This window comes from Scyliorhinus torazame, chromosome 6 (genome assembly GCF_047496885.1).
Source record: "Scyliorhinus torazame isolate Kashiwa2021f chromosome 6, sScyTor2.1, whole genome shotgun sequence".
Lineage (NCBI taxonomy): Eukaryota > Metazoa > Chordata > Chondrichthyes > Carcharhiniformes > Scyliorhinidae > Scyliorhinus > Scyliorhinus torazame.
This window is the reverse complement of record NC_092712.1, coordinates 101,146,536-101,160,012: the sequence shown is the minus strand read 5'-3', so window position 1 is coordinate 101,160,012 and position 13,477 is coordinate 101,146,536. Positions and strand designations below refer to the sequence as shown.

At 49.7% G+C, this 13,477-nt stretch overlaps 1 protein-coding gene across 4 annotated transcripts in view; it reads left to right on the top strand.

The window, feature by feature from the left end:
- LOC140424914 (zinc transporter ZIP12-like) overlaps nucleotides 1-12,978 on the top strand; it is a 149,958-nt gene extending 136,980 nt beyond the window's left edge. For all 4 annotated transcript variants that reach the window (XM_072508572.1, XM_072508570.1, XM_072508573.1 and 1 more), the window contains one exon: nucleotides 12,365-12,978. In XM_072508572.1, the coding sequence (XP_072364673.1) occupies nucleotides 12,365-12,493 (129 nt within the window). In that variant the 3' untranslated portion in view covers nucleotides 12,494-12,978. The remainder of the gene's footprint in view (nucleotides 1-12,364) is intronic.
- The last annotated feature ends 499 nt before the right edge of the window (nucleotides 12,979-13,477 follow it).

The following is a 13,477-nucleotide window of genomic DNA, read 5'->3' as shown; positions in this document are numbered from 1 at the left end:
GGAGGGTGCCTCGATGTGGGCACCGATCTGTGATGACTATAGTTTGCGCCGGGGAGGTTGGATGCGAGGTTTTGGGGATGGCGGCAGGCTGGATTGAGCGATTTGGCAATCTGTTCATCAGGGGAAAATTTGCGAGGCTGGAGGACCTGGAGGAAGAGTACGAGTTGCCCTGGGGGAGCGGCTTTAGGCACCTGCATGTCCGGGATTTTGTAAAGAGAGAGGAGCCGTCCTTTCCTGGGCTGCAGCTCCTGGAGTTGCAGGACACGGTGTTGTGGAGGGATGAGATAAGGGGGGGAAGCTGTCCGATGGCCAAAAGGACTTGATGGACGAGGAGGGAGCCCTGGTGGGGGACGTGAAGCGTAAATGGGAGGAGGAACTGGGAGGGGTGATGGGGACCGAGACTTGGGCAGAGGCCTTTGTGGAGGGTGAATGCATCCTCGTCGTGTGTGAGGTTACGCCTCATCCAGTTTAAAGTGATACATAGGGCGCATATGATGGCAGCATGGATTAGTTGGTTTTTGAGGGGGTAGAGGATAGATGTGGGGTGTGAGCGGGGAGGCCCACGAATCACGTCCACATGTTCTGGGCGTGTCCAAGGCTGAAGAGCTTCTGGCAGGGGTTCACAGACGTGGGCCCGGATTACCCGGAATCTCGGCCAAGTGTTGACGCCGGCGTAAACACCGGAGTGGTGTACGCCGGCGTCAACGGACCTCGTGGCCCAGTAATTCTCCAGTTTTTAGGGGGCTAGCACGGGTCCGCGCATGAGTGCGACGACCGTCTCCGCGCCGGTGCATGCGCATGGTTGCTGTCTCCACGCTGGCGTGGAGCAACATGTCAGGGACCCAACAGCAGGCCTGCGCAGAATGAGGTAGGACCCCTCCAGATCGCGCCCTCCCGCCAATGGAAAGCCCCTGATCGCGGGCCTGGAACCCGTGGAGGTTCCCCCCGGAGTCAGATCCCCCCGCCCCCCGACCAGGACGTCCACAGCAGCCGCGGATCCGAGCTTCCGCCGGGTGGTACCAGGTTTGAACCATGCTGGCGGGACTTGGCGGGAGTTCGGCCTGTCGCCCGCCGAGAATCGTCGCGGGGGCCTATTTCAGCGACCCCCAACTGGCGCCGCGGTGACCGTGTGGGCGCGATTGGCGGCGATACTCCGGTCGCCGGAGAATCGGCGGCCCCGCGTCAGAATGGCGTGGCGGGAATCTCGCGCCCCCCCCGGCGATTCTCCGAACCGGCGCGGGCTCGGAGAATCCCGGCCATGATGCCCAAGGTACTAGGACTGGACGTGGTCCCTCGTCCAGAGGTGGCGATATTTGGGGTATCGGAAGACCCAGGAGTCCAGGGGGTGAGAGAAGCAGATATTTTGACCTTTGCCTTCCTGATAATCTGGAGATGGATTTTGCTTGGATGGAGGGACTCGAAGCCACCGAAAGCGGGAATGTGAGTGAGCAACCTGGTGGAATTCCTGAGGCTGGAGAAGGTCAAGTTCATCTTGGAGGTGAATGGGTTCACTGGAGGTGCAAGCTGTTTATTGATTTCTTAAGGATGTTTGAGGGATCAGCAGCGGTGCGGGGGCGGGGGGTGGTAACAAAGAAGAACAAAGAACAAAGAAAAGTACAGCACAGGAACAGGCCCTTCGGCCCTCCAAGCCCGTGCCGACCATGATGCACGACTAAACTAAAATCTTCTACACTTCCGGGGTCCGTATCCCTCTATTCCCATCCTATTCATGTGTTTGTCAAGATGCCCCTTAAATGTCACTATCGTCCCTGCTTCCACCACCTCCTCCAACAGTGATTTCCAGGCACCCACTACCCTCTGTGTAAAAAACTTGCCTCGTACATCTCCTCTAAACCTTGCCCCTCGCACCTTAAACCTATGCCCCCTAGTAATTGACCCCAATACCCTGGGAAAAAGCCTCTGACTATCCACTCTGTCTATGCCCCTCATAATTTTGTAGACCTCTATCAGGTCGCCCCTCAACCTCCGTCGTTCCAGTGAGAACAAACCTAGTCTATTCAACTCCTTCTCATAGCTAATGCCCTCCATATCAGGCAACATCCTGGTAAATCTCTTCTGCACCCTCTCTAAAGCCTCCACACCCTTCTGGTAGTGTGGCGACCAGAATTGAACACTATACTCCAAGTGTGGCCTAACTAAGGTTCTTTTCAGCTGCAACATGACTTGCCAATTCTTATACTCAATGCCCGGCCAATGAAGGCAAGCATGCCGTATGCCTTCTTGACTACCTTCTCCACCTGTGTTGCCCCTTTCAGTGACCTGTGGTCCTGTACACCTAGATTTCTCTGACTTTCAATACTCTTGAGGGTTCTACCATTCACTGTATATTCCCTACCTGCATTAGACCTTCCAAAATGCATTACCGCACATTTGTCCGGATTAAACTCCATCTGCCATCTCTCCGCCCAAGTCTCCAAACAATCTAAATCCTGCTGTATCCTCTGACAGTCCTCATCGCTATCCGCAATTCCACCAACCTTTGTCTCGTCTGCAAACTTATTAATCAGACCAGTTACATTTTCCTCCAAATCATTTATATATACTACGAATAGCAAAGGTCCCATCACTGATCCCTGCGGACAGCCCTCCAATCAGAAAAGCACCCTTCCATTGCTACTCTCTGCCTTCTATGACCTAGCCAGTTCTGTATCCACCTTGTCAGCTTACCCTGATCCCGTGAGACTTCACCTTTTGTACCAGTCTGCCATAAGGGGGTGGTGGGTGTTTATAAAGGTGTTTGGTTGTTATTCTGCTTTTGTTTGTTTGTATGAAAATACCTTGAATAAAATATTTAAAAAAAAAATACAGGCCATGATCTCACCAAAGCGAAACACCCACCAAACGCGGCCAAAGGCGGACTTTAACTTTTGTCCACTGCATTGCATCTATAAAGTCAGATTCTTCAAAAAAATCCTGCATCCCTTTTGTCTAAGACAGCGTGCAGGAGACTGAACCTGGGAGTTTCTCCTTGCCACCTTCAAGTTTCCCTCCAGGCCACTCACCATCCTGACTTGCAAATATATCGCCATTCCTTCAATGTCCCTGGGTCAAAATGCTGGAACTCCCTCCCCAACAGCACTCTGGGTATAAAAGAGAAAATGCTGGAGAATCTCAGCAAGTCTGGCAGCATCTGTAGGGAGAGAAAAGAGCTAACGTTTCGAGTCCGATGGCTCTTTGTCAAAGCAAACAGACAAAGTGGGAAATATTTATACTATGGAGTGAGAATGAAAGATGAGTCATAGCCACAGAAACCCAGGGAAACCGAGTGCTAATGGCCACAGAAACCAAGGGGAAAGAGTCCCCAGAAAGGACAAAAGATGTGAAAGGTCAAACAACAGGGAAACTAACATCAGAGGATGAACTGTAGATGTGGGGGGAGGGGAAGCAAAGAGGAGAAAGGTGAAGGAAAGGTGGATAAGATTGGGGGGTGGGGGGGGGGGGAATTAAATATATATCAAGAAAGAAAGAAATGGTAAAAGACAGTTAAAATGAAATGAAAACAAATGGATCGAGGTGGGGTAGAGCTGATCATCTGAAGTTGTTGAATTCGATGTTCAGGCCGGAAGGCTGTAACGTGCCGAACCGGGAGATGATGTTGTTCCGCCAGTTTGCGTTGCGCTTCACTGGAACATTGCAGCAGGCCAAGAACACTCTGGGTATACCTACGCCTTGAGGACTGCAGCAGTTCGAGAAGGCAACTCACCACTTCCTTCCCAAGGGCAACAAGGGAGGGGCAACAAAAATGCTGGCCTAGCCAGTGACACTCACATCTCATGAAAGAATAAAAAATAGATAGAAAGAATGCATTTTCCTCTCTGTCTGATTACAGGAGTGTTTTAAATTGTGATGTGCTTTCACAAATCTTTGCTAGCACTGTAGATGATTGCAGCATGACATCAGTTAAATACACACACACCTATATATCCCCCTAATTTGGGCACAGCTTCAGGTTCTGAGAGCAATGAAACATGGCATACCCCTCCCAACAGAAGCTCAGGCATGTCTTTATGGTTTCTACCAGCAAGTCTGCAGGGAAACCATACGTGGAAGGAGAAAAGGAGCAGAGGAGGCGAATTGTAGTTAATATGAATATGAGGACTTGCCTGGCAATCTGTTGGGAAGGATGCACTACATTTAGTGGATTTCTTGGATTTGATCTGCATTTCTTTCACAGTTATGCCCATTTTAAAGCAAAAAGTACAGATCACAACAAGTAATGAAATAATTATGTAAACTGACATTAATAATGAATCATAAATGAGGAAGGAGTAGTAGAATCTGAATCCAGGAAAAAGTTAGGGTTAATATCAATTCTTCCAACAGCAAGAAACAATTCTGTTGTTTGCTTCCAGATGTGCTATGCAAATGCAATATTAGCACCACCTAATGGTATTCATTGGCTATGGTACAGTCACCACTAAGAACATCCAAAACTGCAGCCCATTTTTCCGAATAATCGTCAAGATGATGAAGGCTAAAATTAATGACAATGCTGTCATTAAGAAAGAAATTAACTTTGAAAATCTTGAAGAAATATTTTGTTACTGGGAGCCACTACCTTCTGAGATTTAACTAATGCCAGTGCTTGAATAATGAACTCATATTGTTTTTGAAAAATATTTTAGTCAAAGCATTTTCATAGAATCAAACAAACAACAAACAACATTATGAACAACCCACACCCACTCTTCCCCCCCCCCCCGCTCCCCCAATACCACTCCCTCCTCATCTCCCACTTTCCCCATTTAATCCCCTTACCCCCTCCACATCCCCACCCCCACTCCCACCGACCCCCTCAAATCTCCTTACAAAAATCAATAAACGGTTTCCACCTCCGAGTGAACCCATCCACCGATCCCCTCAAGACGAACTTGACCTTCTCCAGCCTCAGGAATTCTGCCAGATCGCTCACCCACAATTCTGCTTTCGGCAGCTCCAAGTTCTGCTACCCGAGCAAACTCCATCTCCCGGCTATCAGGGAGGCAAAGGCCAAAACATCGGCTTCTCTCACCCCCCCTGGACTCCCGGATCTTCCAATACCCCGAATATCGCCCTTTGGACTCGGGACCACCTCCATCCCCAGCACCTCAGTCAGCACGTCCGTGAACCGCTGCCAGAACCTCTTCAGCCTTGGACATGCCCAGAACATGTGAACGTGATTTCCCTATCTCGTACCTTGACAGCACCTTGTCCTGCAATCCCAGGAACAGCAGGCAAGGAAAGGATGGCACCTCTCTCCTTACGAAGTCCCAGACCTGCAGGTACCTAAAATCATTCCCCCTGACAACTGGTACTCTTTCTCCAAGTCTTCCAACTTCTCAAATTTGCCCCCTATGAACAGATTGCCAAATCTCTCAATCCATGCCTGCTGCCATCCTTGAAACCTTGCATCCAACCCTACGGGCGCAAACCTATGGTTGTTACAGATCGCTGCCCACACCAAGGCACCGTCCAGAACCAAGTGCTGCCTCCACTGCCCCTACACCCTTAGGACCGACACCACCACTGGGCTCACAGAGTGCCTGGCTGGTGAAAACGGCATAGGCGCCAACAACAAAGCCCTCAAACATGTTGCCCTACACGATGCCGCCTCCATCCGACCCCACACCATGGCCTCCTGCACGACTCATTTCCTAATCATAGCGATGTTCGCCACCCAGTAGTAGTTCATCATGTTCGGCAGGCCAGCCCCCTCACGCCCCTGCTCCGGGAAAGCCCTCCTAACCCTCGAGATCTTCCCCGCCCACAGAGACCCAGAGGTCAGTGCATTAACTTTCTTAAAAATGACTTCGGGATGAAGATTGGGAGGTTCTGAAACCCGAACAGAAACCTTGGCAACACCGTCATTTTTACTGTCTGCACCCGCCCCGCCAGCGACAACAGCACCTCACTCACCTCTTGAAATCCACTTCCATCTGCTCCACTAGCCGAGCCAGGTTCAACTTGTGGACCTGCGCCCAGCCCCGAGTCACCTTGATACCCAGATATCTAAAACCCACCTCCACCGCCCTAAACGGCATTTCCCCTAACCTCCTCTCCTGCCCTCTAGGCTCAATCGGGAATGCCTCGCAATTTCCCTAATTCAACTTGTATCCAGAAAACTGTCCAAATTCCTCTAAAATCTCCATGATGCCTTCAATACTGGCCAACAGGTCAAAACATGCAGCAACAGGTCGGCCGCATCCAATGAGACTCTGTGCTCCCCACCCCCCCCCGCCCACTCCATTCTTCTCCAGTCTCTCGATGCCCTAAGTGCTATTGCCAGCGGCTCTATCACAAATGCGCAAAGCAATGGTGAGAGCAGGCACCCCTGCCACGTCCCTAGATGCAGCCCAAATACCGCAAACTCACTAGGTTCATCCGCGCACTCGCGACCGACACCTGATACAGCAACCGGACCCAAGCACGGTAGCTCAGTGGGTAGCACTGTTGCTTCACAGCACCAGGGTCCCAGGTTCAATTCCCGGCTTGGGTCACTGATTGCGTGGAGTCTGCACGTTCTCCCTGGTTGAATTCCCAGTTTGGATCACTGTCTGTGCGGATTCTGCATGTTCTACTTGTCTGCGTGGGTTTCCTCCCGCTGCTCCGGTTTCCTCCCACAAAGTCCCAAAAGAAGTGCTGTTAGGTGAATTGGACATTCTGAATTCGCCCTCTGTGTACCCGAACAGGCGCCGGAATGTGGCGACTAGGGGCTTTTCACAGTAACTTCATTGCAGTGTTAATGTAAGCCTACTTGTGATAATAAAGATTATTTTATTTATTTATTTATTTTATCGACAAACCCCTGCCCGAACACGAACTGCCCCAACACCTCCAGCAGGTACTCCCACTCTATCTGATTGTGCGCCATCGCCACCATTACCTCCAGCTCCTGCCCCTCCGAAGGCATCATGATCACATTGAGAAGCCTCCTCACATTCGCCGTCAACTGCCTCCCCTTCACAAAATCCATTTGATCCTCGCCCATCACCCCAGGACGCAGTCCTTCATTCGTGAGGCCAGCACCTTCACCAGCAGCTTGGCATCTACATTCAATAATGACATTGGGCGGTACAGCCCACATTGCTCTGGATTCTTATCCTTCTTTAATATCAGAGATGGGAAGACTGCAATAGTGTAGGGAGAGCTCCCCCCTCTCTCTTGTTTCATTATATGTCCTCACCTGCAGTGGCCCCAGATCCAGCCCACACATTTTGTAAAACTCCACTGGGAACCTGTCTGGCCCCAGGGCCTTCCCAAGCTACATCACTCTCATGCTATCCATCACGTCCCTCAACCCAATTGGGGCACCCAGTCCCCAAACCAGCTCCTGCTCCACTGTGGGAAACTCCAGCCCATCTGAAAACTGCCGCATTCCCTCCCCCCAGTCATATGCTCAGACTCATATAATCTTCTATAAAATGCCTCAAACACGCCATTCGCCCCCTCCGTGTCCATCACCACCGTACCCTTTTCGTCCCTCACTCTGCCAATCTCCATCGCTGCCTCTTGCTTCCTCAACTTATGGGCCAACATCCTGCTTGCCTTCTCCCCATACTCATAAACTGTCCCTTTCGCCCTCTGCAACTTCCCCACCACCTTCTCCTTAGACACTAACCCAAACTCCAACTGGAGCGTCTGTGTCTCCTTCAACAGCTCTGCCTCCGGCGACTCTGAAGAGCTCCTGTCCACCCTCAAAAGCTCGTACACCAGTCTTGCCATCTCTGCCTGCTTTACTTTGTCCCTATGTGCCCAAATTGAAATGAACTCCCCCCTAACTACTGCCATGAGCACTTCCCATAGCATGGTGGCCATGACCTCCCCGTATCATTTATCTCCACGTAGCCCCAAATAGCTGCCCTCACCCGCTCATACACCTCATCCACCAATAACCCCACATGCAACCTCTACTGTGGATGCACCGCAACCCAACCACCACCCCCCTCCCCCACCACCATACACTCCATAAACCCCTTCAGATCCTTCGCACTAACGACACCCTCCATGACTTGGGTCTCGACTGGTCCAAGCTCGGTTCTATAACCGTATTAAAATCCACCCCCATAATCAACCGGTGCCAGGAATCTTCCCTAACACCCGCCTCATAAAATCTGCATCATCCCAATTTGGGGCATAGATATTTACCAGGACCACCGCATCCACTCCAACTTTCCACTAACCATCACATATCACCCCATCCCCCCCACCCCTCACCCCCCGGATTGGCCTCAATGCTCCCTACCTCGAATGCCACCCGCTAACTAACCAACACCACCACACCCCTCGTCATCTGATCTCGCCCTGAATGAACCACCTACCCCAACCATCCCTCCTCAACCTTGTCTGATCCCCTATCTTTAAGTGCGTCTCTAAGGGCAGCACGGTGGCGCAGTGGTTAGCATTGCTGCCTCACGGCGCTGAGGCCCCAGGTTCGATCCCGGCTCTGGGTCACTGTTCATTTGGAGTCTGCACATTCTCCCCGTTTTTGAGTGGATTTCGCTCCCACAACCCAAAGCTGTGCAGGATAGGTGGATTGGCGTCGCTAAATTGCCCCTTAATTGGCAAAAATGAATTGGGTACTCTAAATTTTTTTAAAAAGTGTGTCTCCTGAAAAAATGTCACATCCGCCTTCAGATTCCTCAGGCTGGGGAACACACGCGACTGTTTGACCGGTGCATTCAGCCCTCTCACGTTCCACGTGTCCAGCCTGGGTGGGGGTCTTCCCACCCCCCTCCATATCCCAGCCATATCCCTCTTTTAAGCCAGCCCCTGGCTCAAATCACACAACCCTCCAGGACCGCCCTCGGATGTCCACTGTCATTAACCCCTTTCCAACTCACCACACCAACCACACCCTTGTCAGCAACCCTTCCCCCCTCCACCCTCCAACAAAGAACCAGCTCCATACCCTCCCACCGCGCCTGCCTCCTGGCAACCCCCCACTTCATTTCCATTAACTAGTCCGCCCAGCTAGCATGGTGGTCCCCGCCCAAGGCCTCCAACCTCCCTACCCCCAGTTCCCCTTCCGCTCCCAAATATATCCCTAAAGAGTAACAAAGGTTGCAATCACCATCGTTGTTCCCCCATTAAAAAATCTGCCCCACAAAAACCCACCATCCAAAACTTTAAAGAACACACAAACTTCTCCAAAGTTCAATGTCCTCACTCTCCAAGTCCATTGTCCCTCACAAACTCCATCGCCTCCACTGGCATGCTGAAATAATACTCTCACTTCTGTCACCCACAAGCAGGCCTGGTACAATACTGCAAACTTCAGCCCCTTTTTAAAGAGGGCAGCCAAAATCCAGTTAAACTCGGCCCTCCTCTTCGCCAGCTCTGCTCCCAGGTCCTGGTACACCCGCAGCTCGTTCCATTCCCAGGTATATTTCCTAGTCTGCCTCGCCCACTGAAGGATCTTCTCCTTGTCCAGAAAGCGGTACAACCGCACCACCATCACCCTTGGCTCGCCCACCTGTGACCTCCTCATCAGCGCCCTGTGCGCTCGGTCTATCTCCAGGTGCCAGTCAAAGACCCCCTCCCCCATCAGCTTCGCCAGCATCTTAGGCACGTACGCCCTGGCCTCCGCACCTTCAATGCCTTCATGCATCCCAACAGTACTGAGGTTTTGCCTTCTGGTGCAATTATCCTGATCCTCAGCATCTTTTGGGTCTCCCGCATCACCCCCACCTCGGCCACCAATGAGGCCAATTGCTCCTCGTGCTTCCCCACCACCTCCTTCACTTTTTGGATTGCCAAGCCCTGGGATTCCAGCCTCTCCTCCACTCGTTCAATCCCTGACTTAAATCGGTTCCACCACCTTGGCCAGGCCTTGCAGGGCCACCTTCCTCTGCTGCTGAAACTGTTCATTGAGGAACTCTATTAACTGCTCTATTGACCACTAGGTGGGCAGAGCAGCTCCCTTGCCCTCCACCATCTTATCCTGTGGCGCACCACGAAGACTGTCCTGCTCTAGCAGCTCTTTCCTCCTTGCCCCACTCCTAGTCTGTGGATCCATCCAGCAGCCACACCAGAGGACCAAAACTTTCCCCAGGTTCTAATGCACCTCTTGCACTCAAATGCTTCATCCTTCGGGCGGGGTAAAGACCACAAAAATCCACCTTGAGTAGGAGCTACCAAATGTGTGACCGCTCACTCCATGGCCGCCACCGGAAGTCGAATAATAAACATATGATCAGTTAGAGCATGCCCACATTTCTGCCACATCACAGTTACAAATGCTGACTCCTGCCTTCCGTCATCCTAGTAATTTGGGGGCCACACTTAGTTCTCAGACCAGCCAAGTTGGAATGAATTGTTGCATGGAAGAGCCTTCATTTAAAACTGCTCAGTAACACATTATTACAGTGATGGAACTAGACCAAGTCTCAAAAAGCCGTGTAGGATTTTGTGGCCCTTCCCATCTCCACAATCTTCTCGTCCTGACGAAGGCGACCACGGACCAAAGGCAAACCACCCCAGTTGCCAGAAAACACATTGTGTGTGTGTGTGGGATGGGGGGGGAGGGGGGGGGTGCAGAAAATCCCACCTTGTGCCTTGGTATGTTGGAAACTAGGTATGATGGAATCTTGTGGAGACAACAGTGATCTCCGGTTGGAGAGCCAGCAAGAGCTCCATGCCACATATTTTAGAGAAGGTCCACCACAGGATATGCCACTCAGGCTGAAACTGACAAGCCAAAGAGATCCCTTGGAATCCAGCACCCAGAAGATAGAGGCTCAGCTGACTGACCCGGAGTCCAGCAGCTCTATTGAACAGCAGTGCCAGTGGAGAGGGGGTGGCTACTGCGGATAAGACACCTACCGAGGCCCAGGATTGTCATTGAATCATAGGCCCTGGGTGAGCGTTGATAGGAGTGGGGTCGCAAGGTGGAGTAACGGTGGCAGCAACCGCGATAACCTGAAAATTATAGTACCATGAAGCCTGTCTGAACAGGTCTTATGTGCATTAAGATGGAACTCCAGTATTACTGATTTTACTGAGATTTAAAAATCTTGAACTGGGTTTTCCTACTGGGAGGCTCCCCCTTCCCAATGCTGGGTGCCTCGATCAGGCACTGAGTGTATCTGAATGAGGGAACTCCCCTAGCATAGTAACCAACTCTCCTGGATTCATGTCAGATATTTTATCCCACATCCCTTTTTTTTTATAAAGGTGGCCTCCCAAAATGAAAAAACAATTCGGAACAGTATTGTTATTTCCTCGTTTTACTGTTTTCCTGAGCCTGGGAATCTCCTTTTGCCTTCGCCGCTCTGTTTTGTTTATGAGCATGCTCACTGCGGCAGTTGGACACCAGCTCCTAGTGTCACCAGCATCCCCCGCTCCTCACCAGGTCTCACAATCGGAGCGTCCCTTATTTTGTTTCATAAAAATTAGTCACCCTGCCCCTCCCCCCCCCCTCCCAAGCTGTTGTGTTATGCTTCTTCATGTAGCATAAGCTGTTTCCTTGATGTATACTCTGACAAAGGAAGGTTCAGACTTGGAGAAAGGTTTAACACATTTATGGAACAGTTAACAATTCTCCTACTTGAGTTCGACTCTCCTGCTAATCTTGCTATAGTAACTCAGTCCAACTAACCAGTCTGCTCTAATCCATGCGGTGGGTGTGATGCTTTCCTGATCTGCCCCTGCGTCTCTGAGTGTCGCCTGTGGAAAAGTGAAAGAGCATGTGCCCTTTTATGTGGGTAGCCCTCTTGTGGTAGTGGCACCTCTGGGTGTGTCTTGACTGCCCATTGGTCGTGTCTTATTTTACTGACCTATTGGTTGAATGTCTGTGTGTCATGATGTCTCTGGTGCTCCCTCTAGTGTTTACTTAGTTGCAGTGTACCTACATTAACCCCTTGTGTATTTACAGTGATGCATATCACCACACAAGCAACCCCACCCACTTAAAGATCTCAACTGACAGTGGGACAGGAAGGCTGTCAACGTGCCTTCCTGCCACTGACCTAATCAGGGTGGAGAGGGAAAGCTGGTGGGCTCCCCACCCACTGTCCACCGCAGCTGATTAAATGACACCCCCGCTACCAAACCACCAAGGGAGAAGGTGCAAGATTCCATCTTAGATTCCTGCTGTCTGCAGAGAGGCAGTAAGCTGATTACAGACTACCAGATACTGGCTAGCGTCTCACTGTGTCATATCACTGGCTGAAAAATGCTACATGGCATTTGGGCGGCACATCTTTTACAACATGAATACAATAATATTTAGAGGGCTTACATGATGAAGGAGCTACGCTCCGAAAGCTAGTGATTCCAAACAAACCTGTTGGACTTTTACCTGGTGTTGTAAGACTTCTTACTATGATATTTAGAAGTTAACCTTATTCTGTTTCATTTAAAATAGCTTCCTGAGATGGCACATGTAAAAACAACAAAGCCCTGGTTGATGTTCATCTTTCAGAACATTGGATTGCTTCTGGGTTGGTCTTGCCTACTCCTCCTGGCCTTATTTGAACACAGATTCACCATATAAAACGATCTCAAATATTGTCCTTCTGCAAGAGATGAAAGCTGCCTGCACAGAAAATTGACTACAATTTCATATAATGCACTGGACTTCTAAAACTACAAAATATACTTAGAGACAACGGAATCTACGATCAGGAAAGGCATACAAATCATCACTAATATTTAATAGTTATTTTGCAATTCTTTTTCTTGAACGCTTTAACAACTCAAATCTAAAGCAGTTTTACTGAAAAATATATTTGGTAGATTTGTTCATTAACAATTTGTGACAAGTACAAGAGAAAAATCATATTGGAACCAAAATAATTTACTTACAGTTTTTAAAAATTAGTTTGCTACCAAAAATAATTGAGCAGGGTTTTGACATGCATCTGTACTTATTTTTAAAGATTTGACTTTATGTCAACTTCTCATTCAAGTAGTTATCTAATCTATTTTGTTTCATGTAATCATGTAATGTTAAGGAATATTATTAAAACTTAATTCTTATTTTTGCTGTTAGATTTCAAGCAAGTATATTTGCCTAAGTTGAGCTTTTTCAATGATTGAAAACAAAAAGGAACACTTGTCTCTACATCAACACACAAGGGTAATTTTCCAAATATGTGTTGGCAGCGAAGAACCTCACTTGCTGCCAATGCACAAACAGTGCACTTGCCATTTTCTGATACATGCTGGCACTGGTCAAGACAACCACAAGTGCTCAAAACATTATCCAGTAACGTTATTACAACCTTCTCCACATCTACATTATATTAGAAACCTTGGGGAAGTTTTAGCACTGAAGGAAGGGAAGGAGATCAGTTAAACTGGAGTAGGGAAATGAGGGAATCGCCATTTTCCCCTTGGCTTGTCTGAGTGCATTTTAAATTGTAGACAACAAGGCCGTTCATCCCAAGCCAAATCCATCCCACTGTTTTAACCTGAAGCCTGAGCGGGGGAAGCAATAGCGGCTTCCCTGCCAGGCCAAAGCTGTCAGAAATGGCAG